We start from the raw sequence: 27,281 nt of genomic DNA, 5'->3' as shown, positions 1-27,281 counted from the left end.
TTAGGCAAATGTTTAACCACTATAATTAATTGGCCAATAAAACACATGTAACGCAGGTCATTACACACACTGTTTTGTTGTCAGAGGGATAAGGCTTATTTGTTCAAGGAGTGACATTTTCAAGCATGTTTCGAGCTGTTTGCACATTTCAAGTGGATAGGAACCAGCGCTTCGTGAGCGCCCCACGGTGGGCACCATGGCAGGTGCGGAATCTCCCTTGCAGGCAGTTCTCTCCATACACCCCTGCAGTGGCTTGTCATCCCTGTGTGAAAACGAAGACTCACCACCATACTACAGACAAGGACATTTCACTAGCAAGTACAGACTCAGGAGTAAAAGTCAGCTTTATGTCTTTCCACTAAACCCACAGCCCACAGGAAGAAACACAGGGCTGGGAAGGATGCAGACCAAGAGCCTGGCCTTGGTGTTCCGATCACAGCCTGTGCTGCATGAGCTTGGGCACCCCCACCCCCACCCCCAGCTCCGACTGCTCATCTGTGAGGCCCAGCCTCGGAGGCATCTGCCCACGAGTAGTCCCTGTGCCTGGCACACAGTACATGGTCCCCACGTCTTTTGATAACCATGAGCCCTACAGTCCCCAGTATTGTGTCACTTTCCCATTTCCATAAATCAAAATATTTTGGAAATTTCAACCAACCCTCCCACCCGGAGGGATTCTTATAATCGTACAGGCCACATGACCCAAGTTTTGGTTTGTAGGGCAAACTCTGCCTGCAGCCTCAAACAGATAAGCGAGCAGGGGGGCCAGATCAAGGGCTGGTTCAGAAACATTCCACGAGAACCTGTGTCCACACACCCTCCAGAAGCCAAGGTGAGGGCGCAGCATGACAAGGACAGCCATCCTCCACCTCAGAGGCCCCACCACATGGCCCAGAGGCAGCAAACGAACCCCAGGAGAAGTTCAGCCTACCCTTGATTTAATTTCCTATTAGTTGCCAACGTTTACAAATTACACATACATACAACCTGGATTTCTAGCAGCTTCTGAAAAATGTAAAAATCTGCCGACACTGGGCCATATTTCCCACAGCTACTTGACCTCAGGAAGAACTTCCCCCTTTAGCTGTGGCAGGGACACATCCAGTTCACCCTAGTCCCCACCACCCAAGTCTCCTGACAGGGAGGCAGCCCAGCGGAGCCATCCCTTAGGTTACCCCCAGCCCAGTTCGTGTGTCCTGGCTCCAGGTCAACAGGCACATTTGGACGGAGGCCACCAGGGGCTACACAGGGGCAGGAGCCACCTCTCTCTGCAGAGCAAGGGAATCCTGCTCAATGGCAGACAGCGAGGGCCAAAGCCCCTGCTGGAGGACAGCTCCTACATGCCCCTCCTAGGCCACCAGTGATGCCCGGCCACAGGCGCAGTGGGGGCAGGAAAGGCAGACCTGGCCAAGGGAGCAGCACCCTGAGGCTGCAGGGCACTGGCAATGAGGTTGTCTCCATTTATTGTTGGTGAGGAAAACCCTCACGAGTTAATACAGTGCGATCTTTCCCCAGAGGTGTGCTGAGGGAAGGGGGCGCTAGGTCCCCAGAAATAGCTTATGGCAACAGTGCTTTGACCAAGAGCTGCTGGCAGAGTCCCTGGGGAAAAGGCGTTGTCCCCATCGGCTCCTCCCAGTGGGGTGAGTGGCCATTAGTCCTTTGGTGAGAATGAGTCAGGAAAGAACAAACAGCAGAGGAATGTGAGGAGACACTGGTGGTGACCACGCAGGAATGGGCCCACCATCCCCTCCTGAGGCGGGTGGGGTGGGGAGCCTCGGTGAGGCGTCCGACCACGGTGTGTTAAAGAACCAGAATTAGCACCTACGGAAAGCATAACCCCTCAGTCGACCAGGGACCAGAACCGCAACTGGGGCCTGCCTTTCGGAGACCCTTGCTGGGAGACTTGGCACAGGGCCCCCCACCCAGTGTGGCCGTCATAGCCCCCGTCCTGCTGAGGTTCCCACAAAGCAAGGAAAGAGGAGGGAGCACCTCCTAGAACTTTGGGAGACAGAGGAAGGGTTTCGTCCATCAGCCCCACTCATGTCTGAGGACACAGTCACTAACCCAGCACAGAGACTTCATAAATAGAGCTGAGTGAGGAGAATCAGACTCGGGCTGCCTGCCCTGGAGAGGAAGACAGGGCCTCGGAGCCAGGGCCCGGGCCACAAGCAGCCAGCACAGCCACCCCCGGCTTCCTGCCGCCGAGGAGAACCCAGGAGGCAGCAGAGCCGTGCGCACCTCGTGGGGGGAAGGGCCCTGGGGTCAGAACTTGGACAGCTAAGAGTCCCATCTGGACAAGACAGGGAAGGAGGGCCAAGGAGCTGCCTGTCACAGCGGGGCTGGGCGGGACAAAGGGCAGGTGCTAAGCCGCTGCCGTTCTCCGGACCAGGACCCTGCCTGCTCCTTGGGTCCATCACAGCATCTGGAGTCATCAGAACCAGACAGGACAGGGCTGAGCCAGCAGGGGGTAGGTGGAAGTCCCCTCGCTGTTAGCTCTTGTCCCCGGGGGACTTGCTCTTGATGTCACGCTTGTTTCCTAGCAGCTTCAGCACCTTCATGTTCTTGAACTTGCCCTTCTTCCTGCCCTCAGACTCAGTCTCCTTCTGGAACTCTGCAGGAAAAAAAAGGGGGGGGGGTTCTTAACAACATGGGGAAGGGGACTCCATGGGGCAGGCCAGGGGGTGTGACAGAGGCCTAGGAGTGTTGGCCCAGCTCCAGCACCTCCTGGGGAGCCCTGGGCACATCACTTCACCTCTCTGAGCCTCTGGTTCTTTGCCTATGGGATGGGAGACATACCCCATCCCAGTGTTTTGACAAGGATCTGAGATAAAGGAATGTGAGAACTCTGAAGTATGGTCTAAATTTATCTTTAAAAGGCAATTCCCCAGGCTGCTGCTCACAGCTCTGAGTTACTACACAAATACTGTCAGAGCTACAAGAAGCCTAAGAAATCGTCTCTCCTGCCCCTGACTTTATAGATGAGGAAAGTGTGGGTTGGAAATGGACTAGCACCAACTAAGCTCCGGAGGTGGAATGCTTTCCACACACTGTCCCAGCACACTCCGGGGAGGTGTGGCCTCTCGCCCCCACCCCCATTCTGCAGACCAGGAGTCAGGACTAAAGGGAAGAAGTGGCTGGCTTAAGTCACCCACTAGCAAGCTGGAACTGGAACCCCAGCAGTCTGACTGGAGTCCAGACTTAACCACAAGGCCACAAATGAGTCACTGGTGGAACCAAGATTAAACCCAGGTCTCCTGACTCCCAGCCCAGTGCTCTCGTAACCATTCCAGGCGCTGTCTTACTGCTGGTGGGTACTGCTATCTGAGCCCACAGACTCTTCCAAGACCAGCTGCAGATCTCAAGGAAGAAGGCAGAGCTTAAGGCAAACCACCTTGGGAAAGTGATCACTGCACACCCGTCCTCCCTGTGGGCCCCACCCTCCAAGCCCAGGCCACAGCCTTCCTGGCTACAGGCTGCCTGCTGTGCCACACATGGCCTTCCCCCCAGAGCAGAAGCTGGGAGTTGGCACACACCATCCTGTAGCACCCACTCTGCCCCTCTGTTCAACCTGGCCCCCCCAAGGAGTTCGAATGGGCCAGCACCCTAGGAGAGCCTCACCTTTCTTCTTGATCATGGCCTCCAACATCTTATCTTCCTCTTCCTCCCTGAAACAAGAAAGGGAAGCTGAATGTCCCACAGGAGGGAGGACCAAAAAGTCTCAGTCCCTTCTAGCCTCCAACTCCACACAGGTTAACAAGGGGGCACTGGGATCACTGGTGGTGAGGGCAGGGCTGGCCCAGCCTACTCTGGGCCCTTCCCCCAAGGAACCCCCAGGGGAGCCCCTGACCCAGCCATGTCACCTCTGCCGGTCCTCATCCAGGCAGTTGACGATGGCATTGCGCTGCTCGATGAGGGTCACGATCTCTTGCATCAGCACCTTCTCCCGGCCCCGGTCGTCCTCTGTCCAGTCCTTTTCTGCTCGAGGGGAAAAGCTGGGGGTATGAGTGGGAGGAAGAGCCTCCCGCCTTCCTGGGAAGCCAGGAAGCAGCACCTAGGTGCTAAATTTGGGCCAGCCCTATGCTAGAGGGCAGTAAGGAGAGGCCCAGATGGGTGGGGTACAAGGTTATTATAGACAGGACCAAAGATACTGGGCTACCTACCAAAAACCTACCCTGCACTTCCTGTTATGAAATAAGCATCCGGAGGCCCCCTCAGCCATGCCCAAGCCCCTACCACTTCACCTTGCCACAAGTCTGGAGCAGGTGGCCCAGCACAGTTCTGGGGACAGCATGGGCTTCAGAGGCACCAACCCAGTTCAAGTTCCTACTCTGCCACTTCCCAAATCTGGGGCCTGGGTAAATTATGTCGCTGATCTACATGTGGGGAAACTGAGGCTCAGGGAAGTTAAGTCCTTGACCAGTGTCACACAGCAAGGATGGAGCCAGTATTTGAACCTGGGCAACCTGACACCCCCAAGCTATAGCCCTTACCGTATCAATGGGTCTCCAACCTACTTGGGGCCCTTATAAACCAGTCTCACCCTGCAAAAGCAACCTCCAGGACAGGATGACAAACCCAGGCTGTGCCTGGGTTTGGAGTCAGATAGTCCTGTGTTTTGCTGCTAATGCAAAGGGCTGGAAAAGCAACACAATAAGGCCAGAGCTGGGCTGGCCTGGGCATACAGGTGCTGTGCCCTCTCTGGCCACAGGGTGTCCCTGTGGCTCCCTATGAGTGGCGGCTATGCCCAGCCTCCCAGGAGATTTGGCAATGACTGCAGATGGTCTCAGAAAACTGGGACTTTCCCTGGCGTCCCCAGGGACACTCCTGCCTCAGGGGCTCATCCCACCTCCCAACTTCCCCAGTCAATGGGGAGGCAGGGCTACGTCGCAGCTGGCAGGAAGGGCTGTGTCTACAGGGTCGGGCCCAGGTCAGGGGCATAGGTAGAAGCCCAGGTCTACCAACGGGCAAGACTCCACCTCTCTGGCTCTCCATTTCCTCATCTGTTAATGGAAAGGACGGTGCACGCCACCAGGGCCACAGGAAGTGGTCAGAGCCCTGCTCCGGCTCTAAACACTCCACAGTCCTGCAGTCTCTCTAGGCATGCAGCTGCGGCTCACTCCATGTCACAGCCACAGACCCCAACTCGGCCACATAATAACCATCAACTGTCAGCCCCTCAGAGGCCACAGAGTGTTTCCACAACCACTGTCTCCTGGTCCCAAGAATACCCTATGAGGCAAGTACCTTCACCCTCTCTTACACTTGAAGCCACGATGGCTCACTGAGGCTGAGAAACCCGCCTTCCTTCCCTGTCCCCCGCCCCCAGCACATTAACAACAAAACACAAGGCTGTGTGACTCCACACTCAATCCCTCCTACGGCCCCCACCGCCTCCTCCCAGAGTTGTTCTGAGTCACTCTGCAGGGGATCCCTCTACCTCCCCTCCTCCTGCCGGTCAAGTCCTGCCAAGCCCTAGCCCAATGTCCCTGAGCCCCATCCCCGGGGAACCCGCCCGCCCACTCCGTCCAGGAGAGGGGGCAGCCACAGGTGGTCTGTTCCTAGCTTGCTGCTCTCTGTGAGCCAGTCATGCCTGACACCATGTGTGTTCACACTCCCACCATGGATCAAGCCTATTTATCACCTATTACAACCCAGAGGGCACCTCTAGGCCTTCTCCTCTGGCTGGTTCCCAGAGTCTATGTGTCCCCATCAGGGCCCTGTCCGTCCACCACCCAGCCTGAAGAGGGAGAGCTGGGCTCGCTCCCCTGTATCGCCAAACCTTGGGGAGTGCGCGAGGCCACACGCACCTGGCTTGTTGAGAAGGCACCGGAGCTCATACTCCACATCGGCCTGACGCTGCTCCAGGTTCTGCTGCTTGAAGCTACAGGGTGGGAAAAAGCCGACTATTAATTCGGACCCGTGCAAGGCTGTCCTGGCCTGTGCTGTCAGTGGCGGGGGAAGGAGCAGGGGAGTCTCTCCATCCTACGCTATACGGGTTCCGGGAGGGGAGCAGGGGACAGAGGAGAGGGAGGACTCACACGTAGATGAGCTCAGACTCGCGCCGCACCAGCAGGTGCTTCTCGTGGATGAGCTTGAACCAGTCCACTAGCATGTCGTCCTCACGACCCTCTGGAAGCCAGATTCCCACTGAGGCCAGGGTTGGCAGCAGTTCCCGCCCTCAAAGGAGCCAGGGAGGCTTCCCCCCAGTGGGAGAGGCTCCTGCCACCCCCAAGTCCCCCCCCAGGCCCTCCCAGCAGCTCTCGAACCATTCATCCCGCTGCGCAGCTTCTCTTCCAGCATAACCCCACGGAGTTCCAGGGCATCCAGCTGGCGCTCAATGGTGTCTACCTCCCGGTGGATGTCCTCCTCGGGGATGTACTGGTCAGCCTGGACCTGCAACAGCACCCCGGTCACCTGAAGAACAGCCCACCCCTGCTGCCAGGAGCTTCACTGTTCTCTGCCAGGACTGGCGGCCACAGGCCCAGGGCCTGAGCTCTATCCCACACCCTGGCGGGGCCAGGTGCAGGAGCCCAGGGTGGGCAAGGGCTGGTGTGGGTACAGACACAACCCCTCCATGCCTCCGGCTCCAGCGCCAATAGGCACACCCAGAGGGAGACACTTCCTGCCTCTCGTGGCAACACTGCCCCCTTCTCTGCCACTCCAAAAATAGTATCACAATGTGAGAGTGACCTTGTTACAGAGGTAAACTTGAGAACATTCCAGTCTATTTAACTAGAAGTGTATAGTGTGAGTGCTTTGATCCTGGAACTATTATTAGTAACAAGTTAAATGCACCACCCATTGCTCCTGCTTGTGAACAGCTGATCTTTTCAAAATCTCCCCCTGTAAAGTTAAACCTTCCAGCTGGACCACCCAAGTGCCCCCTCGCGAACATACAAGAGCAGCTGCCCAGACCGCCCATCCTCTCCAAGTGTCCCACGGGGAGCCTGAGGCTGCCATGGAGGGGGCCTGGGCCCAGGCAGTCTGGAAGCTCCCAGCTGGTACCTTGCGCTTAATGAGAGGGAAGCCGTGTCCTGGGGCAGGTGGCCTCACTGGCTTGGGTCCCTTGGTGGCTTTCTTTGTGGCTGGGGATGCTGTGGGTGATGCCTTCCGGTTAAAAGGATTCTCCTTGCAGGAAGACTAAAGGCAGGGTGACATGACAGAGGATAAGTCTGGGAAGGGAGCAGTAAGACCCCGGGTGCCTAAGCAGATGGGACTTTGAAAAGCAGGCTAGACTGGGGGAGGAGGGCCTGGCATCGAGGGAATCTCCCAGCATTCAATCTCTGAGGCACCCAGTCATCCAACACACACTCCCATTTCCCAGCACCTCCCTGTGCAGTCGCTGCTTTGGGAACATGTGTAATTCTCCTCTAATTCTCACAGCTGCTCCGCAAAGTGGGTATTGTAATGCCCATTTTACAGCTGAAACTCAAGTTCACAGAGGTTAAGTAATTGGCTCAAGGTCACACACTTCCCAAGGGCCCAAACAAGGCTGAGAATGTTTCAGGGCAGGGCAGCCATCAGCTCTGGGGGCAGTGGTCAGGACATGGAGTTTAGGGCACAAAGAGCTGTAGCAGCTCATTCAGGCCTCGTAACCAACCACCCCTTCCCCAGCGGGGCCCAGTCAGGAAGTACGAAAGCAGGATCCCGCCTTCCATCTGGCCAGCAGGTGGAGGAAGAGAGTAGCTCCCTCCCTGCCCAGGAAAGACCCTTATCCTCCGCTGGCCCCCTTCATGCACCAAGAGCCCTGCATCTTTCTGTCCCTCTAGGGAGAGCCCTGCCTTGAGGCCAGCACAGCCAGGCAGCCCTAGCTTCCAACAACTCCCCCCCAACCCCTCACCCCTCCCTCACTGGAAACAGAGGAGTCATCAGGGCCTCATGAAGAGGCCTCACAGTGGCTGTGAAGTGTTCCAGAGTGTTTACCCAGCTTTCTCCCAGCAGCTGGGGGAGGCATGGGGAGCCCTGATCACCTCCCCTGTGCCAGCCCAGGGAGAGATTCTCTCAGGTGGGTAGTTGCTCTGAGCTCAGGCATGGCAGGGAGACAGGGTATGGTTTTTGCAGAACAGCACCCACACAAGTCTCCTGCCCCCAGTGCCTCTGTGATTCTCTCCTAATCTTCGGGTTAGGGTGGGGTGTGGGGGTGCCCCAGAAGGAAGCCTACTTGGGACTATGCCTCCTCCCTCCACAATAGTATTCAGGGGGGCCCAGCAAGGCCAAACAGCTTGAAGCCCCAGCCCCTCGGGGGTTCTCAGCCTTTTCTCAGGCACACAGTTCCTTCACACCAACCTTTCACACCGCCCCCCAAGGAGCTGCCTGAAGGGGACAGGGTGTACAAAGTCAACGCCCTCCCCCACCTCCCACCAAGGAACCCTGGGGCTTCTCAGAGCTGCTGAGGCCCAGGGAAGGGTCAGGGCAGGGCCCTCTCCAGGTCTCACAGCAGGTGGGTAGCAGAGGGGGACAGGAGGCTGTTGCCCAGGTCAGGAAAGGTTAAATGTCTGAAAGGCACACGGGCAGGGGCTGAACCAATAGCTCAGCTGTCTCCCCAGTCTTGTCCTCTGTAAGGTCAGACCATGACCGTATCCGCCCCAAATGAGCTCTCCTGCCACTCTCCCAGGGGCTGGATGAGGCTTGGGCCTTCAGAGAGCTGCAGAGTGTGGGGCAAAAGTGGCCAATCAGGACCTGGTGGCCCAGAGGGGCTGCGGCTGCAAGAGAGGCCCCTCAGGAACTAGGTGCCCAGAGGAATGTCCTGACCCCTGGTGATCCCTGGTTCTTGGCGTGGAACTGGAACAAGTATACAAATAGCCCACATAGGTCCTGAGCTCCCTGAAATGGTCATCTCATGCCCACACCACCTCCAAGAGGAGGCAGAGTGCAGGATGGGCTGGGGAGGGGGCCTCTGGCATAAATAGGGCCTCAGTGAATGGAAGGGTGGACAGAAGGATGTGGGGATGGATGGTGGCTGGATGAGTGGATCCCAAATGAGCAAGTGCGTGGGACAGGCAGGTAAGCAGGTGCCTGGATGCATCAATGCATGGAGGGACAGGCAGGTGGGCAGGTGAAGAGATGGGTGGGAGGTCTGGCCGATGGATGGAATGATAGATCGTTCTGTGCCTCAGTAAATGGAGTGGTGAATGGGTAGATGGACACAGCCAGGTCAGTCAAGAATTGGCCAGCAAAGATGGAAAGCCCTGGAAATTCCTGCCCTGAGACCAGACCCCCATCCACTAGACAGGACAGTAGCTTGTAGCAAGGATGACGCACTCACCTTTACCTGGAGCTGCGGGGATGAGGTGCCAGGGAGAGGCGTGGGGATCTTGTCTCCTACCAACAAGAGAGGGGTGGGGGCAGCACCACTGCAGGGCTTGGCTGGCTGGGGACCCAGGCTGACCCTGGTATTGGGGGCAAGGCCAGGGCTGGCTTGAGGCATCTGGTCCACAGTGGGCTGCACCAGCTCCCCAGAGGAGGACAGGGAGGAGTTGGCAGAGAGGCTGGCAGAGGTCCCAGGAGTGCCAGGAGCATGGACAGCAGGCTCTGAGGAGCTCTTGGGCACAACTGGCGGCTCCAGAAGCTCCCCACTGGCGGTCTGGCTGGAGCCCTCGGATGAGAGGCTTTCCACACTGAGGGCTGGCGATGGGGTAGCCGAAGGTGGCTCTGAGTGTGAGAGGCGGGAGGCATGGAGAGCTGTACAAAAGATGAGCGAGTGGGCGTCACATCTAACGTGGCTACTCTCAACAGATCTGTAGGTGGCCTTGGACACCCATGTCCTTCCATGTCCAGATGAAGCCAGGGCCCAGAGACCCTGCCTCTCACTTTCTAACCCAGCATGGCTGCCATCTCCACTTCCCCTCCCATATCTGATCTGACTCAAGGCCAAGGTAAATCTGGCCCGGCCAGTGTTGCTCAGTGATTGAGCATTGACCCATGAACCAGGAAGTTGGTTTGATTCCCGCTCAGGGCACATGCCAGGGTTTCGGGCTCGATCCCCAGTAGGGGGCTCACAGGATGTAACTGATTGATAATTCTCTCTTATCATTGATGTTTCTATGTCTCTCTCCCTCTCCCTTCCTCTCTCTGAAATCAATAAAAACATATTTTTAAAAAATGAATAAATAAATGGCAAATTGTCAGGGGAGGGGAGGGCACAGACAAAACCAAGGCTGGCCCCTCCTGTCCCTCCGCCCAGGAGCAGAGAGAGGGAGGGCCACAGGAGAGGGAGGAGCGAGCAGCCCTCGCAGCGGCCAGCTCTGGGCCGGGCCCTGCCTGCACCACTTTAATCTTCATACAGGCGACAGACACCAGGCTCGAAAGCATTGTCATCTCCCTTTCCCAGATAAGGCAACAGGCTCAGAGAGAAGGCCCTGGCCCTGGCAATGCTGGAGTTGAGCCCAGCTGTGTCTGACTCAGCTCATCCTGTTGGCTGCATCCCACACCCATCCACCACCTCCCTGGTTCAGCTAGAGGGTCCCAGGGCTCCAGCAGGGCAGGAGTGGGGGCCCTAGACCACCTGAGCACCTGCTTCTGATCATTTCCAACATGCTCTCAGCCCCACAGTCTGAGGAGCTCTCCCTGAGGTCTTGGAGGCAGCAGGACCCCAGCCATGGTAGAAGGTGACTGGGCCCAGGGCCTAAGAAGACTGCAAGACAGTGAGCCAAAAATATAACATGCGTGGATGAGAGAGGGCAGGCTGGGCAGAGGAACACAGTGCCCTGGAGCAGGCCCACTGCTACCATCTTCCAGATGAGCAGACTGAGGACAGGCACAGGGAAGAAACTGCTCAAAGTCACAAGGGCCAAGTCACACCGAGCCAGTCAGAGCCCAAGGCTGCCAGCAACCGGAGGGGAATGACTAGCTAGGCAGGATGCCAGCTATCCTCTGCCACGTGCTTTCCTGGGAGCCAACTTACACTAAACACTTCACCAGAAAGTGCAGTGAATTCTCACAACAGACATGTGAGGTAGGTCACAAAGGGTTAAACGAATGGAGTCTAGAGCCTGGATTCAAATTGTGCCTCCACTGTTTAAGTGCTGTGAGGCCCTAGGCAAATCACTTACTCTCTCTGTGCCTCAGTTTCCCTACCTGCAAATGGGGGTATGATGCCTACCTCACAAGCTAGCTCCAGGATTAAATGAAGACACACATGACCCACCTGGCACCTGGCTGAGAAGGGATCCTACTGAACCACACACCCCTTCCCGACCCTGACCCCAGAGTCCCGACGGTCAAGAGAACTACCAGGGATGGTACTCACCGAGTGGGGATGCACTGGGTGCTCGGGGTGCAGGGCGCTTCTTTGTCTTGGGGCTACTGGTGGGGGTGATCCCATACCAGGGGTGCAGGGACTTGGGTGTGGACTCTGGGTGGGCCTGGGCAGGACTGGTGGTCAGACTGGGTGCAGCGGGGGGCTCCTCCGCCTCCTCCTCCTCTTCGAAGGGGTTGTAGGGCTTGGGGTCCAGGCTGGCCGCCGCCGGGCTCCTTGGGGCCACCTCCTCCAAGCCTCCATTCTCCACCCTCGGGCTGTCCCTGCCCAGCGGCCGGGGGCTGCTGCTCGGGGGCAGCGGCGCTGGCTTCTTCTTTGGCTCTGCCTGTACCAGTGTGATCCAAGGAGGGTCCTTCCTGGGGGCCGGTGTCCTGGAGGGCAGCAGGAAGAGGCAGAAACCATTAGGAGGTAAGGGGACAGGGTCCTTCTCTCTCTGGACAGTTCTGAGTCCGTTTCCAAGGGGATGGGTGAGAAACCGCCTTTCTCCTCTCCTGCCCCAGCACAGTGGGGCCGGTCTGTGCCCCAGGCTGAGACGGACTATTACAGTCACATCCCCACTGGACCCCGAGAGGCCCAGAGAGGGTGAGCCTTCCCGCCACACAGCCTCCATTAGCCCAGCCCAGGGAAGGACCCACAGGGCTCCCTGTGTGACGCTGAGAAAGTCACCTGGCTCTGCATCAGTCTCCCACCCAGGAAGCGTGGACAGTAGTAACCCTTACCTCACAGGGTCACTGTAAGGCCCAGCGGGCACAGCACCTGGCACTCTGCACGTGCTCATGGAGCCTCAACAACTATTACGGCCGTGGCCCACCTCTCGCCCTCACGCATCACACAGGGGAAGCAAAGCTCCAAAGAACAGCTGGAAATAGCTGTCCTCGCCTGGGATGCAGGGTCCCAGGGTGGAAGACCCGAGCCAGTATACAGCTGGGCTATTCTGGGCTTTTCTATACCTGGGCTGCAATTCTCCCACTAGGCCTCCCATGTTAAAAGGCAGTGGAGGTTTGGGGAGGTGATGGGACTGCAGAGGCGGCTGTCTCCACCAGGCACTGGTGCTCACAGGAGAGGGGCTCCCAGGGGAGCCTTGGGAGAGGGGATGTGGGCACAGCACTCCTTCCCCACCCAAAAATGAACCCAGCTCATTCTCGGGAGGGTGTGGAGTGGGTTCCATGCCTGCAGGAAGCCTTCCCCCACCACTAGCAGACCCCAGGGCCCCCCCATTCCCACCACCAGGGCCTGAAAGCCTCCCAGAGCCAGCGTACCTCTCTGACAGCTTGGGCGTCCCTCTTGGCTTGGGGACAGGGGGCTCGTGCAGCCTTCCTAGATGGGAAAGGAGAGTGAGACAGGCCTTCACGAGCAGCTGTGGGATGGGCATGGAGTAGGGCACCCGGGGGTGCTGGCCAGAGTGCCTGCCTCACCAAGGAGTGCCCTTCCTTCCTACCTGGCAGGTCATGGACTCCAGGTGACCATGGCAACCTCACCTGCACAAGGGCACCTCACCACCCCAGAGCTCAGGGAGATTAGATAGGCACCAAAGGTAACAGATACAGAAGGTCAAAGGGACAAGGACAGGACATCTGAGACCCCATTTGCATTTCAGTCAAGAAGGGGGAACCCAAGTGCCCCTCAGACACCTCCCCAGGATGGACAGGAAACTTTCTCAACACAGCCCCCGCATCACCTTCTCCTGGAAGGCCCCTGACTCCCAAGCGTCCTCCATGAATCACACAACGGCCTCTGCTGCCCCCATCTTAACAGACTCCTAGTTCTACTGAATCCCTGTGTCTGTACCCATCTCAAAGGCACACACTGGTCTGAGCAGTAGCTCTGTCCCCAGTGCGCAGCTCAGGGCTGGCTCGGAGCAGGCCTCCATGAGCACGGAGCAGAACTGAGCAGCCAGAGAGAGTCTCTCCCCCAGGCCCTATGGGCTTTCCTAGCCTAACGGCCTTCTCTGACCAAATAAGAAGGGTTGCCTGGCACATCCTAGGTTAGTTACCAAGAGCCCTGTCTGCATGAGCTCATGGAAGTCCAGGGAGCTCATCTGGGAAGGTCCTACAATGAGGGTTGGGGTAGGGGTCTCTGCTGCAGTCTTGAATAGCCTGAAAAGAGCTCCCAGAGGCCCACCTGACCAGGGACCCATCCTAGCCTGTCCCCTGCCCCCAGCCCCTGAGCTCCTGAGCACTCCCCTGCCAGACATCCAGACACAGACAAGTACATGGGCTGGGCGTGGGAGGAAGGTCACCTGGAAGGAGCATGCAAACTGCTGGACACAAAGAGTCCCAGATACAGTTGGGACACAGGCACACACAGTGTGCACCTGCTACGCACCCCAAAACTGAAGCACACAAGACACACAAAAGAACACACACATTCAACATACACAGCCTGGGGCAGCATCTGTATGTATCTCTCCTGCCTGAGCTGTTCCCCCAGCATGGAGAACAGCCTGGCACAGAAACCTCAGTCATTACTTGTTGCATGAACTAATAACCTGGGAAACAGAGTTATCCCCCACAGAGACTCTCAGGCACAGAGAGTGGCCCCATCCACACTCCCAGTGCATGCGTCTATTCAAACACCAGACACTCCCCAGTGTGCGCCCGTCCCAGCTAGACCCTGCTCACCATTCACCAGGCCGCTGCCACCCTGCTCCACCAAGTTCTCAGGCTGCAGACTGGCCCGGGGCCGGGGCGTGGGGGGCGTCAGGGCTGTGCTCTCCAAGGCCTTCCTGGGGGCGGGCATGGGGCGGCCGGCCTGGGGGCTGGCCAGGTCCTGTGGCTTGTCGGGAACGCAGGGCTTGGTGGGGGTCTGAGGCCGGGCCTCAGCCCCTGCAGCCTCACTAGGGCTGAGGCCGCCTCCGTCCACGCTCATGGCATCTTCTGCTGCTTTTGTTGAGTCTTCTTGCTGTTGCTTTGGCTGTAGTGGGGACCTGGGCTTGGCCCCTGACCGCCCACCTGGGCCCAGCCTGGCACAGTGCTCGGCACACACAAAGGTGCCCTCCTCAGGCCCACTCCTGTAAGCCCCGGGGATCAGGGTGCTGGAGCACTGCCGACACCTGCCAGAGAGAAGGAGGGCGGGTCTTCAACCTGGCCAGGCCTTGGCCCCCTGGGGCTGCCCCTCTTCCAGCAGGCTGCTCCCCCCCCCTCTTCCTCCCAGCTGCCAGCCTGGATCCAGTCTCAATACCCTGGACTTCCCAGAGGGAAAGGAAAATGGTAACGGTCAGGATCATAGGAGAGCAATAAAACCACGTGAAATCAGCAACAGAAATTGTGAAACATGCGTTCAGTTTGTGCTGCAAGAGGAAGCAAAGGTTTCCCCTGAAGAGGGACAGTCCAGTGTGCAGGCTGCCACTCATTAGTGGCTCAGGGAATCAATTCAGTGGTGTCCAAATAACCAGGGGATCTTTGTTTCATTTTGTTTTATGGAATAGAAGAAAATGACATAAAAAAATAAATGTCAGAGTGTATCACACTCATTTTACAAACTCTAATTCCAGTTGTGTATCTATTTATACGAGTTTTACTTCAGGTGTGTACTCACAACTGGTCACAAAGTCAAGTGGACTTCTTACTGGGGGCGCAGGGGGTCACTGTAAAAAGTTCTTTAAACACAGCCCTGACAGCCTGAAGTGACTGTGTGGGTGTAACGGTTCCCCTCCTCGGGATCGCCCCCCCCATGACACCTCAGTCCTGCACCTGATTGTGGGTGAGTGTGTCCTCGGGTTCCAGGTGCAGCCGCCCCACACACACACTAAACCACAGCTGAGTGCACGTGGGAGTCCGGCACCGGCTCCCTTGGCTCCTCAATGGCCTTTTCTGATTTCCACTTTGTATCATATATTTTCCAAGTTATTTGCATTTTCCTTGTGTCTTACTCCATTTTCTTTAAACCTGGCTTCCCCTGGGAGCCACACACAGAATGCAAGTTGTTACTGTGATTTTTAAAAAATCTTTTTGCCCTCAGTGCCTTTTAGAGTGCCTTAAACATCATCAGGTAGCTCGCCCCAGGGAGCCCAGGCACCAGGCAGAGCCCCTGGGCCCAGCCCCGCGCCTCTCTATGCGGCTGAGCCGGCCTTTGTTTGCTCCTCAGTAAAACAGAGCCCGCCAGGGTGCCTGGTGCACTGTGGTGCTCAATCCATGGAAGCCCCGCCCTGCTACTGGGGTGCTGGGTGCAGACCCCTGTCCAGGCCCCCCGCCACTCACCGGAAGCAGTGCCGGTGGTACAGCTTGCCCTCGGCCAGGTAGCGCTGCACCAGGTGCACGTGCTGCCCGCAGGCCGCGCACGTGCTGCTGGGGGTCCGCTGGGCACCCTGCTCCGACAGGTGACCTGAGGAGAGCTCCTTGCCCTGCAGGGAACACGGTGGGCAGATTGGGGGTGAGGGGGTGGTCACCAGCCATCCTGTTCCCCCCTCTAATGGGCGTTGTCCCTCAAGTGCACCCAAATGCTAATGTGCTTCATCAGAGCCCAGAAAGGGGAAAGTGTCACCGTTTCACAGATGAGAAGACTAAAGCCCAGAGAGGGTAAAAGACATACGCAAGGTCCCTGAGTCAGGATGGAAACATACAAGTCCTGACTTGCAGTTTCTGGGTCTTCCCCACCAGAGGCGGCTCCGGGCTGCAGGACCCCTTCCCCTTGGCTGCTCTTCCCATCTACCATCCCTGCAGGTTGGCCCCCGGGGATGACTGAACTCTTAGGCCCACCTCATCTGCCTTCTCTGCCTCCCCTCCTAGAGCCCCAACAGATTTAAATCCCAGTTTCTCTACTTCTAAGCACCGTGACCTTGAGCAAGCTGCTGGCATCTCTGGGCCCTGGGTTCCCACCTGCAGATTGCAATCCTATACCCCTGCCTGTCTCAGCCCCGCACACACTCAGTGGGCACCCACCCTGGCCAGCCACCTTGTCCCTCAGCAGCTCCAGCAAGGAGCAGATGGGAGCAGGTGGGAGTGCCCTCTGCACACTGTGAAGTCTGTCTGAAAGTGAAGGGCTAGTGTCACCCCTCTAAGCACCTTGAAGCAGGAGGCTGGTAGTGTGGCCCCCAATTCTCAGCTGAGACCTTGGACATGACCAAGCCTGTCTGAGCCTCAGTTTTCTCATCTGTATGTCAGGACACATAATACCGACCTCCCAGGGTTATTAGAAGATTAAACAAAATCACCCAGGGAAGTTAAAAGCTCTATCTCACCAGGAATCAAGCGAGTATCTGCCATATTATTGTGTAAATCCCATCAGGCCCAGGGTGGCAGAGTCAGTGTTGTGGACTGCCCTGTGCCCCTTCCCAGGCCTGGCATCTCCTGACCCTGACACCTGTCCTGGCCTGTGAGACTACTTCCAAAGCCAGTGGGAAAAGGGCCAAGCGCCCTCTGAACACAGCAATGCCATCTGTCCCCAGCCCCTCCGACCCTCTTCACCCGCACCCCACCTGCCCACCCAGCCATCTGCGTACCTGAGGCCTGTCTCCTGGTTCTACTGGAGTAGATGGCAGGGAGGAGGGTACCAGGCCCTTTCTGGGTGGTGAGACACCGGCTGCCAAGAGACAGAAAACAGACTTGAGGCAGGTGGAGACTCTGGGGTCCAAAGAAGCCGCAACCTGGCCTATTTGAGCTCCACAGCCATCAGCTTTGGTCCCAATGCAGTGGGACCAGAGCAGGTTCCCACTTCACACAGGCCAGCTGGCACCTCCACTTCCAAGCTCAGCGCCAAATGCAAGCTATGTAACCTCGCTGAGCCTCTGCAAAGTTGGACAGTGACGCCTACTGCGCAGGGGCAGTGTGCACGGGGGGAAACAGTACAATCACAGAACTCACAGTGCCCAGTTCGTGGCAGGATGGGTAGCTGCTTTCCCACCAGCAAGAAAAAGAAAGGAACCACATGGAGCTGGCCTGAAGGTTCAGGAAAATGGGCTGGCTGCCTGGGGCCAGCATGGAGCTGCCCTACCTATGCCCAGTGGACAGCTGTGGTCCAGAGCCCTGCCTGCAGTCCCTCGCACCAGAAGAAACCCGCCCACCCAGCCCACTCAGCCTCCTCCAATACCCAACTCCTTCATTCCTTTAGCAAATATTCACTAAGCACCTACTCTGTATCCAGTGATTAAAATAAAATTAAATTAAAAACCCCAATTCAGAGAACTATATACAAAAAAAGTCTACCCGGCTGGCATGGCTCAGTGGTTGAGCATCAGCCTAGGATCCAAGAGACCACGGTTTGATTCCTGGTCAGGGCACATGCCCGGGCTGTGGGCTCGACTCCCCAGTAGGGGTCGTGCAGGAGACAGTCAATCAATGACTCTCTCATCATTGATGTTTCTATCTCTCTCTCTCTCCCTCTCCCTTCCTCTTTCTGAAATCAATAAAATATATATATATATATATATATATATATATACACACATATATATATATTTATATATGTATTTTTTAAAGTACATTTTACTGTGTGACAATTTTAAAAATAAAACCCAAGTTCCTTACTGTGGTCTAAAATAGCATTTACCAAACTTCAGGTCATAATCCATTAATGGGCCCTGAAATCAATTTAGTGGACTGCAACCAGCACATTTAAAAGATGAAATAAAACAGAAAATATGTGTGTGCATCACATGTTGTGAGGGGAAGAACTGTTTCCTGAAGCTTGTGTCAGTTACATACATGTGCATGAACTTCGACTGTGATGGGAGCTGTATTTCTTACCAGGAAATCATGGTTGAAAATTTTGGAAGCCTAGCTGCCTTAATTAAGTCCCAGCCCCTGTCTGTCCCATCTCTTCCTTCCTCCCCCCCCCCCCCTGAAGCACCAAGGCCCCCTGCTGCCCTCTTGCCTGGGACATTCCTCCCCAGATCTTCACAGGGCCTTTCTCCTTGCTCAAGGCTTAGCTCAGATGCCCTCGCTGACCACTCATCTGAAGTAGGCGCTCCCCCCTCCCACTGCTTTCAGCCCATTACCTTCCTTTGTCCCCTTACTGGCCTCTCCTAAAATTACATTACTTATTACCTTGCTCGCTCTCTCCCTCCCCCACCCATTAGACTGCAAGCCGTGTGAATCTGTCTTGTCCCCAGCTCTCTCCCTAGCACAGTGCCTGACACAGTAGGAGCTCCGTAGATATCTGTTAAATGAATGAATAAGTGCTGGAGCTACATAGCTGTGAACTAGACAGAGACGGTCTGCAAGGGAAGAGAGAGGAGTCATCACTATATTGTGGGCACGGTCTACTATGTTCAACGTGGGGCAGGGGCTACAAGAGCACCTGGAGTATATCGGGGCAGGCACTTGGAGGATATCGGGGCAGGCACTTGGAGGCAAAATGTGAAGACTAAAGGATCAGCAGGAAAGAATCTGCTGGAGTGGAAGAGATGGAACAGAAAATGGAGTTTGGGGTGGGAGGATCACTAAGAAGAACGGCTTAGCAGTAAAGAATGTGACGTGTCCAAGAAGCACAAGAAACTGGGGCAGTGAGTGGCACAAGCTAAGGGTGGGGGCCCTCAGGGGCCCCACTAAGAAGCTGGACTTTATCCTGATGACACCTGCCCTTACCACCCTGTGAGGGCTGGTACCTCTCCTCCGATTTCCCAGATGCTGGGCTTCCTGTATTCATACTCTGGCTCCAGACCAGGCTGTGGCTCCTGGAGGACAGGGGTCAGCTGCTGGCACTCACAGAGCCTGGCACAAGCTGAGCGCTCAGCATGGCACTTCAGTGACTCAGTCGAGGCCAGGTTCAAGGTTACCCACCCAGTCCAGTGAGAGTCAAGTCCAGTCAAAATCACCCTTGAAATCCCTCCATTTGCCCAGCAAGTACAAAACAGGACCATCTGGGGAGCCTAGCAGCCAGTTTTGCCTCCAGGATTGGAACACATCGCTGGGTGTCCTTTGGTTGAGCAGCAGGTGGAATAAAAATGGTTCACATTTTGGGGCCAAGTTATATGAAAAGTACAAGCTGTAGTTTTAGCAACAAGAATCCCTGCAGGCCCAAAGGGTGCTCCTGCCCAGGCACAGCTCAGGGAGCTGGGCCACCGGGGTGCCCAGAGAGGACCCAAGATCAAAGTAGGTACCACCAATGGTAGGACCAAGGGCCTCCCACTGTCCCACCCACCCCACAGCTCCCCAGAAGGTGACCCTCCAGAGAAGAGCTTAGTAGAGAAAAACTGGGGTTTGCGTCAGGAAATGCCCCAGAAGAGAAGACTGAACTGTGATTCTAAGTAAGTTAAGCTCCAGAAAACAGAATAAACGTCATAATAATACTAACACCGAGTCCTAAATAAGAGCCAGGCACAGGCTTACATTTCCTCGTTTACTAGTCACATCAACCCTGTGAGATGGGCACTATTCTTATCACCATTGCAAAGGGGAAATTGAGGTGGAGAGGTCACCATGGTGGCCACTGTCACCCACATAGTAAATAGAGAAAAAATTTTGAGTCTGCGCTCTTAACTTCCACCCTATTACCTCTCACCAAAGACTCAGTGGTCAAGAAATCCTTTTAATTTGCTTTCTACTAAAATACATATGCCCTGGCCAGTGCGGTTCAGTGTTTAGAGCATCAGCCAATGCACTGGTGGGTCGCAGGTTCGATTCCCGGTGAAGGGCACCTACCTGGGCTGCAGGTTCATTGCCTGGCCCCAGCTGATTGGTGCAGGAGGCAACCAATCAATCTCTCTCTCTCCCTCTTCTACTCTCTCTAAAAAAAAAAATTAACGGAAAAATATCCTCAGGTAAAGATTGACAACAACAACAGCAAAATAGAAATATACACTATTTGTTCAAGTATAATATTAATCCCTAGCACTGTCTTGGGAAGGAATAGTAACAGATACTTTTTTTTTAACACTTATCTGAGGATATTTTTTCCATTGTCTTTCAGAGAGTGGAAGGGAGAGAGAGAGAAACATAGATGTGAGAGAGACACGTCGGTTGGTTGCCTTCTGCTTATGCCTCGACCAGGGCCGGGGATCAAGCCTGCAACCGAGGCACGGGCCCTTGGCCAAAATCGAACCCGGGACCCTTTAGTCCAAGAGCCGACGCTCTAAACACCGAGCCAAACTGGCTAGGGAAGTACCAGATTATTTTAATTTTTATGCCCTTTTCTGTGTTCTAAATGGTCTCCAGTAGGTATGTTTTACTTTTAAGAAGAAAAACAAGACCTGACTTTATAGAACACTTTTTTTAAGAGATGGGCTGGGATTGTCCACATGGACAGCAGAGATGGGAGGCAGGGGTGAAACAGGGCAGGGGAGGGGCAAGGCGCCCACCCCTTCAGCACCCATGGACAGCAGTGACCCAGAGCAGGAGTCTGAACACCTGGATTCTCGACTCAGCCTTTCTGCTTTCCTGCTGTGTGACCGTGGGCTCCTTGCTTCCCCTCTCTGGGCCCGCTTCTCTGCAGGAAAGGCCCAGCTGCCCCCAGGAGATTCCTGCATGGGGATTTTCCAGGCAGGAGGCCCTGTAGCCCACAGTGACGTGACTCAGAGCAGAGAAGTACCCTTGTGCCCTGGGGCCCCCCCAACTCCCCAGCCTCTCAGTCCTTAGGCCTTAAAGGTCACTTCTGGGGCAGATGCACAACAGCCCACAGGGCCACTTCCCTGCCGGAGGAAAAACCCCAGGGAAGTGTCTGCAAACAGGAAGTGAGGGTGGGCGCAGAGAGGTGAACTGGGACAGCGGTGAACCCGCCCTGCATTGTCTCCTCGCGCATTATTCCGCTCAGTGAGGGGTTGCCCAGTGAGGGGTTGCCGTGTATGTTATCTGTCCCCTCCACATGACTGGGCACTCAGCTCTGGGAGGGCAGCGGCCTGTTCACAGCTATACCCCCAGCACAGTGCTGTTTCACTCAATAAGTAGCATTTCAATGAATGAATAAATGATCCCGTGAATGAATGATGTGTAGCCTCCCAGCTGCCTGTTTGCAGCTCAGAACACTACCACCCGTCCCCAGCCCCAGGGCCAGGGCCAGTCTCCCCGAAGAGCTGTCCCCTTCTCACCTTGGCCATGGCTGGCGAAGTGGTTGTAATACTGGGACACGTAGGTCATGATGCTGAGGCAGTCGGGGACACGCATGGAGACCATGTCATTGGGGTCCAGGAGAGCAGGGATGCCCAGCTCCTTCTCAGCCACTTCAAAGGCCTGGGGTGGGGGCAAGTGTAGGGGTGGGGGAAAGCAGCCACAGCAGGAAGAGGGGGAGGAGGCAGGATTAGTGGACGCCCCTCTGTGGGATGAGGGGAACCAGGGCAGGGGTGACTATGGGCTCCCCTCAGCTGACTCCACATAATGACCTGGAGAAGAGGGAGGCTTGGTGCTCCAGCGACAAGTGGGCCAGAGGGAAGCAGGGGGTGGGGAAAGGAGCAGCCAGGGCCCTGAGTGCAGGGCAGCCCCTCACCCTACCCTGCAAGACCCCTGCCCATCCCCCACACACCCCACAGCGTCTTGTGCTTCCGTCTGTCTGGGGACTCACCAAACGATTATTCTCGAAGACATTTTCCTTGGAAAGTGAATCAAAATCTCTGCAAGAGGCAAAGGGGAGGAGAAGCATTGAGAAGGTGACTGGGCAAATGTGTGAGTCTGGAAGGAGCCTGGTGGAGGTGACCTCATCCCAAGGGGATGTGTGAGTCTGGAAGGAGCCTGGTGGAGGTGACGTCATCCCAAGGGGAGGGTCTGTGGACTGTCAAGGAGGAAACTGAGGCAACGAGCATACATGCTTGTAGAGTCGGGCCTTTCCAGTGGGGGCACAGGATGAGCTCCTGGCACCCAGAGGCATCCAAGCAGAGGCCACAAATCACTCGGAAGGGGCAGGGCTCAAGTTCAAGCAATCATGTTTAAGATCCCTTAACTCACTGCAAATCTGTACACCCTTCCCCAGGAAGTCACATCCTGGTCAGACCAGGACAAATGCTCATAAAAACACCGACATCCGTGGATTGAGGACCTCACGCCAGTGCTATGCGGAGCTCCTGTCTTGAATTTACATTATTTTCAACTCTATCTGGCAGGTATTTACCCCACATTACAGATGAGAACACTGAGGCCCAGAGAGGGGAAACCAGCCAGCCCTGGAAATCCACATTCCTGGTCCTTCTACTGTGTGTCTCAAACCTGGAGAAGCCACATCAACATGCTTACTCCCAACCCAGCCCTGAAGATGAATGTTTTTTAATGGGGCGAGGACTAGAACAAGTTTGAACTAGATGGAAATTGTACAGACTAGAGCTGCTGGCAGGCACTGAACAGCTGGCTGCCCCGGCTGGGCCACTCCTGGGAGAGCACTGAAGGGTTTCCCAGTTTCTGAGCTGGACAGGTGAGAGGCAGTAGGGCCAGCCTGGGGGCCTGGAGGGGACAGCTGGCCAACCTACTGGCTTTCTTTAGCCCCCTCCCCCGCCCCTGCTCCAGGCTGCTAAAGTGGCTGAAACCGGTGGAGGCAACCCAGCCTTCTTGCTCCAAGCCTCCTGGGTGCACCGCCCAAAGCGTTGCCCTTCTACCGCTGAAAACTGCAGCCTGGCTGCTCAATGCAGTGGGCCCAGAGGCTGGAGCAGGCCCTGCGTCCTCCAAGGTCTGGGGCCCAGGCCCTGCTCTTCCAGGCTGAGCTGTGTGACCTTGAGCAGGTGGGCAGCCTTTGCAGCCTTCATTTTCTCATCTGTGAGCTGGGTAAAGCTCCAGTACCACCTCCCAGGCTGGTGGGGAGGACGGGTAGAGTCTGGGCTTGGTGAGGGTCAGGCGTCACAGACAAGGGAGAGGCAACCACACCCCCCTCCCCTAGACCTCCTACCCCCTAGCTTCTCCAGGCAGAGTCCAGGGACAGTAAGTTGAGAACCCAGGAAGGAGGTGCCCCAAGGTTGGGTGGACTGGAGAGAAGGGAGGTGACTGTGGATGAGCTTCAGCCCCCTTTTGCCACCTCTGGCCAAGCCACTTCCTGCTCCCCTTGGCTGGGTCCCTAACTCCCTTTGCTTTGCCACTGCCTAAGAGCATGACCCTCAGCGAGCTGTAACCTCCTAAACTTCAGCCTCCTGATCTGTGACCTGTAACGGGGCCAAAGAGACACCAGCATAAGCCCCTGACTAAGGCTTGTTCCCAGACCAAATGAGACAAAGCAACTTGTCTCGGCCATTTATTTCAATCTCCCCAATAGTGTTCTTAGAAGGATGGGATTATGTTTTGTTCACCCTGAGTCCCCAACGCTCTACACAGTTCCCGGTACTTAGTAGGTGCTCAATAAATGTTTACTGAATGAAGAAACACGAAAGCAGTGTGAAAACTGTAAAGGCCCCCAAGACACTACAATTATTCCTCCAGTCTCTTACCCTGCCCCCATCTCTGTCTCTAATCAACATCTGGGCTTTCGTAACAGAGATTTTCTGAGAGTTTCAAAGGCCCGGGAAGTTCTATTTGACTCTGGGAGAGATGAAGGGCACAAAAGTGAAACCCACATGGTTTCTGCCCTCAAGGGAGCTTAAAGGTGCCTGGATTGGGGGAAGAGGGAATGAACATGGCAGCAGAACCCTGCCCCCAGCAAAGGCAGGGCCCACAGTGCCAGGAGCCTGAACCACTTTAGAAGACGATGCTTGCAACACCCTGTTCTCATGGAGATCCTCCCCTCCGCATCACCGAGGCCCTCTCTATGCCTTATGTGGGACCTGGGCCTCAGTTTTTGTCCTATGCAATGGGCTGGCAGCCCCAACACTGGCCTGCCTTACAAATGAATGCCTGGGTGAGATTCTGGACCTCTTCTCAGGAGGGGAGCCACCAACATCAACCACATCCCTCCCCTGCTTAAAATCAGCATGGCTCCCCATGGCCCTGTGCACCTTCCTTAGCCAGTAAGAGGCCCTAAGCACTCTGGCCCAGCCACTTCTCTGGCCCTCCCCGTTGTGGGCCATGGGCTCCAGCAGTGGCCCCCTTTGCCCAGGACGCCCTTACCTGGCTCCTGCTATCCCCTTGAAGACTACGTGGCATCTGGGAGGCCCGCCATCCTGGCCCCCTGATATAGCACTTCCCACAGGGAACGATCACCCCTGCTTCTACATCTGTTCCTCCCAGATTCACCCTGTAGAAGCGTGGGAGACTGTGTGGGGTTTGTTTCTTTGTTGGTTGGGTGTTATCTCCATAACCAGGCACGGTGCCCAGCAAAGTAGTAACTCTGTAAATACTTGTTGAATAAATGAAGGAATAAGACACTTTCACCTTCATCCCCCTACTGCCTAATAACGCTATAATAACTAATGTTAATTGAATGCTCATTGCCTCACATAAGCCTCCGAGGTCAGGCCGATCATCAGACCCACTTTACACATTCGGGAACTGACGCCTGGACGGACCCAGTGCTTTCCCCAAGGTCGCACACCTGGGACACAGAGGCGCTGAACACAAATCCAGCAGCCTGCACTTTGATGCTGGCAGGCTCAGGCCCACCAAGCAGCTTAATTTGACACCCAAGTCCCTTCACATGTGGCCCTGTCCCCTGCCTCCTGCCTCACCACCTGCCCCCAGCCAAAATAGAAGACCCCCTCAAGCCCTCCACTCCATTCTGGGTGACCTTCTCGGTCCTTCAGGCCCCCACTCCTGAGAACCCCTCACATCTACTAGTGCAGTTGTCACATGTCCCACAGCAGGCAGGGCCCACCTACGTCTGTCTGCACCTCAGTTTGTTCTCTTCTGCATTCACACCCCCAAAGCCCTCTCCTCCAGGGCCCGACTCTCCACCTACAGACATTGTACCACATGACACAGAGTAAACTAAGCACACATGCCAGCGAATCCTCCAGGCGTCCTTTCCTTCCTCCCTTCCTTCCCTCCTTCCTCAATGCCCTCTCAGGTGCCGTCCTTGGGGAGGCAGGTCTGGAGATGGAACAGACACAGACTCTGGACCCTGCCAGGCTCAGGGTGCCGTTGGTGGGGGGCGCTGTAAGCAGGAGAAATGGCAGGCACCAGATAAACTTTTAGGAACGAACGAACGAACGAACGAATGAATGAATGAATGAATGAATGAATGGAAGAGGCGCCAGGGCCCAAAGCAGAGGGAGCTGAGACAGAAGCCCCAAGTCAACTGCTGGCGGCGGGATCTGAATACTTTCTCCCATGAGAACCTCACTGGGCAGCTGGGCACAAGAAGGGGGCATCTCACACTCTGCAGACGCCTGCTGGTGGCTGTCAGACACCACGAGTCCTCACTTGGCCTTCCTGTCCCACTGCGCACAGCAGGACCTTGGGGCACACACCTGGGGGGACGGGTCCGCGTCCTAATGGGGGCCTTGGGGGCTTTACATCCACTCACCCAACCACCGTTAACCCCGCGTCTCCGCCGTGCCAGGCACCGTGCTGGTGCCCTGGAGACGGGATCGCCCGGAATCAGAGAAGTGAGGTTCACGGAACCGAGAGCAAGGGGGCGCCCCAGAGGGAACAGGCCTCAGCGCCTCACAGGGAGGGGTGCTCAGTGTGCCTGTTCCAGAGTTTAGCGCAGGACAGGCTGGGTCCCCAAAGAGGGCTGGGCGCCCCTTCAAAGAGTCAAGGCCTCGCGGGGAGGTGGGGGTCCCCTTGGGCGGAAATCAGTGCCTTGTGGGCGGGGCCACTCCCACCCCACCCCCAACCCCGGCGCGGAGGTAGCGGCGCCCCGCGGGGTCCGGCTCCCAGTGGGCGGGGCCAGAGGCCCGGTGGGGCGGGTGCGCCCCGCGTGGGGGTCGCAGGGCCCCCCCTCCGGCGGCGCGGCCCGGGCAGGGTCGGCGGCTCGCCGCTGGGGGCGGGCCGGCCGCGTCACTGAGGGGGGCGGGGGTCCCCAGCCCGCGCCCGCCGCGCGCCCCGGCACTCACAGCAGGTCGGGCCGGTGCCGGTGCAGGATGGCGCAGAAGGCCAGGCCGTCCCGGAAGGAGCCGCTCAGGTCGCGGACGTCCACGCCGCGGTAGCCCTCGCACTGGCGGCGGCACCAGGCCAGCAGCGCGCCCCGCGGCCCCGCCATGAGCCGCGCGGGGCTCCGGGGGCTCGCGCGCCGCCGGTTCGGGCTTCGCCCTCGGACCCGCGCGGGGCCGAGACCCGCGGCGGCTGCGGCGCGGCCCTGCCCGGCTGCTCCGAACTCCCGGCGCCGGGCGGCGGGCGCGGGGCGGGGAGAAGGCGGGGCCGCGGCCTGGTGTCCTCGCTCCGGCCGCGGCTGCGGCTGCGGCTCCCGCGCGGCCCGCTCGGCTGCCTGCTCCCCGCCCGGACCTGCCCGGACCCGCCTGGCCGGCCGCCGCCCACTCGCCGCCACCCGCTCCCCTCGCCGTGGGCCGGCCGCGGGCGCCCGCGTCCCGCTGGCCTCGGTCCCCGCCCGCCGCCGGGGAGCGGGGAGGGGGCGGCGGCCTGGCGCCCCACCCAGCGGCGGCTCCGCCCCCAAACGCGGACACCCCCTCGCCGCCCGCCTGACACCCACCGCCTCTCCTCAGGGACCCCCAGTCACCCCTCTCACGGGGCGACCCCTCGAAGAACTCGGGGACAGCCCCTGAACCCCTCACCCACCCGTACCTAGCCCCTCCCCACAGTGACTTCCTCCACCCCGCCACCTCCACCACGCTGCCCACCGGGAACTCTCCTCTCTCTCCCATCCTCAGTCCTTCCCACTCTTTGGCCTAAGGACCTGCAAATCCTCCACACTGATGTCGGTAAACCCACCTGAAACTTTGGGGAGGCTTCCCCCATCTCAGGCCAATCGGGTAATTCCCCTGCAGACTCCAAAGCACCCCCACATGGCACCTTCACCCTGTCGCACCATTCCAAAACACCCCTGCCGTAGCCAGCCAGGGGAGACCATGCTCCCCACCACCACCATCAGTCCGGGTGTCCTCTCAGTGATGCACTGGGCCTGACCACCTGCCCTGCAGGATTCTCACCCTCTGTGTAGGCTCGGGGGTCACCCCTCTCCCCACTGGGGCTCCTCTCCTGCCCTAATTGGGGGGGGGGGGGGAGTTGGGACCCTAGAGGAAGGACCTGTGGGAAACAGGCCCTTGTCTGGCAGGACACTAGGGGCCTGGCCTGGAATGGTTCTCCATCTGCTCCCCGTTCAAGACATGGGCCAGGGACCCCTCCCCAGA

General features: G+C 57.2%; 1 protein-coding gene across 2 annotated transcripts; it reads right to left on the bottom strand.

The window, feature by feature from the left end:
• Positions 1–72: 72 nt before the first annotated feature.
• MICALL1 (MICAL like 1) lies at positions 73–26,188 on the bottom strand. Of its 2 annotated transcripts, XM_087814922.1 has the most exons (17): positions 26,031–26,188; positions 21,689–21,737; positions 21,219–21,360; positions 16,698–16,777; positions 15,457–15,599; positions 13,879–14,309; positions 12,517–12,574; positions 11,233–11,628; positions 10,148–10,300; positions 9,266–9,713; positions 7,006–7,140; positions 6,267–6,393; positions 6,039–6,129; positions 5,808–5,881; positions 3,861–3,975; positions 3,619–3,665; positions 73–2,611 (listed from the first exon to the last, which is right to left on the bottom strand). In XM_087814922.1, exons 1-17 carry the CDS (start codon positions 26,174–26,176, stop codon positions 2,490–2,492), a joined length of 2,757 nt encoding a protein of 918 aa, XP_087671048.1. In that variant the 5' UTR covers positions 26,177–26,188; the 3' UTR covers positions 73–2,489. The 2 variants fall into 2 exon arrangements, with proteins under 2 accessions (XP_087671048.1, XP_087671047.1); XM_087814921.1 differs by lacking the exon at positions 10,148–10,300 and having other exon boundaries at positions 9,266–9,681; positions 11,249–11,628.
• Positions 26,189–27,281: the final 1,093 nt, after the last annotated feature.

Source organism: Miniopterus natalensis, chromosome 2, assembly GCF_054644295.1.
Source record: "Miniopterus natalensis isolate mMinNat1 chromosome 2, mMinNat1.hap1, whole genome shotgun sequence".
NCBI lineage: Eukaryota > Metazoa > Chordata > Mammalia > Chiroptera > Miniopteridae > Miniopterus > Miniopterus natalensis.
The sequence above is the reverse complement of the archived record's forward strand: the minus strand, read 5'-3'. Positions and strand labels throughout refer to the sequence as shown.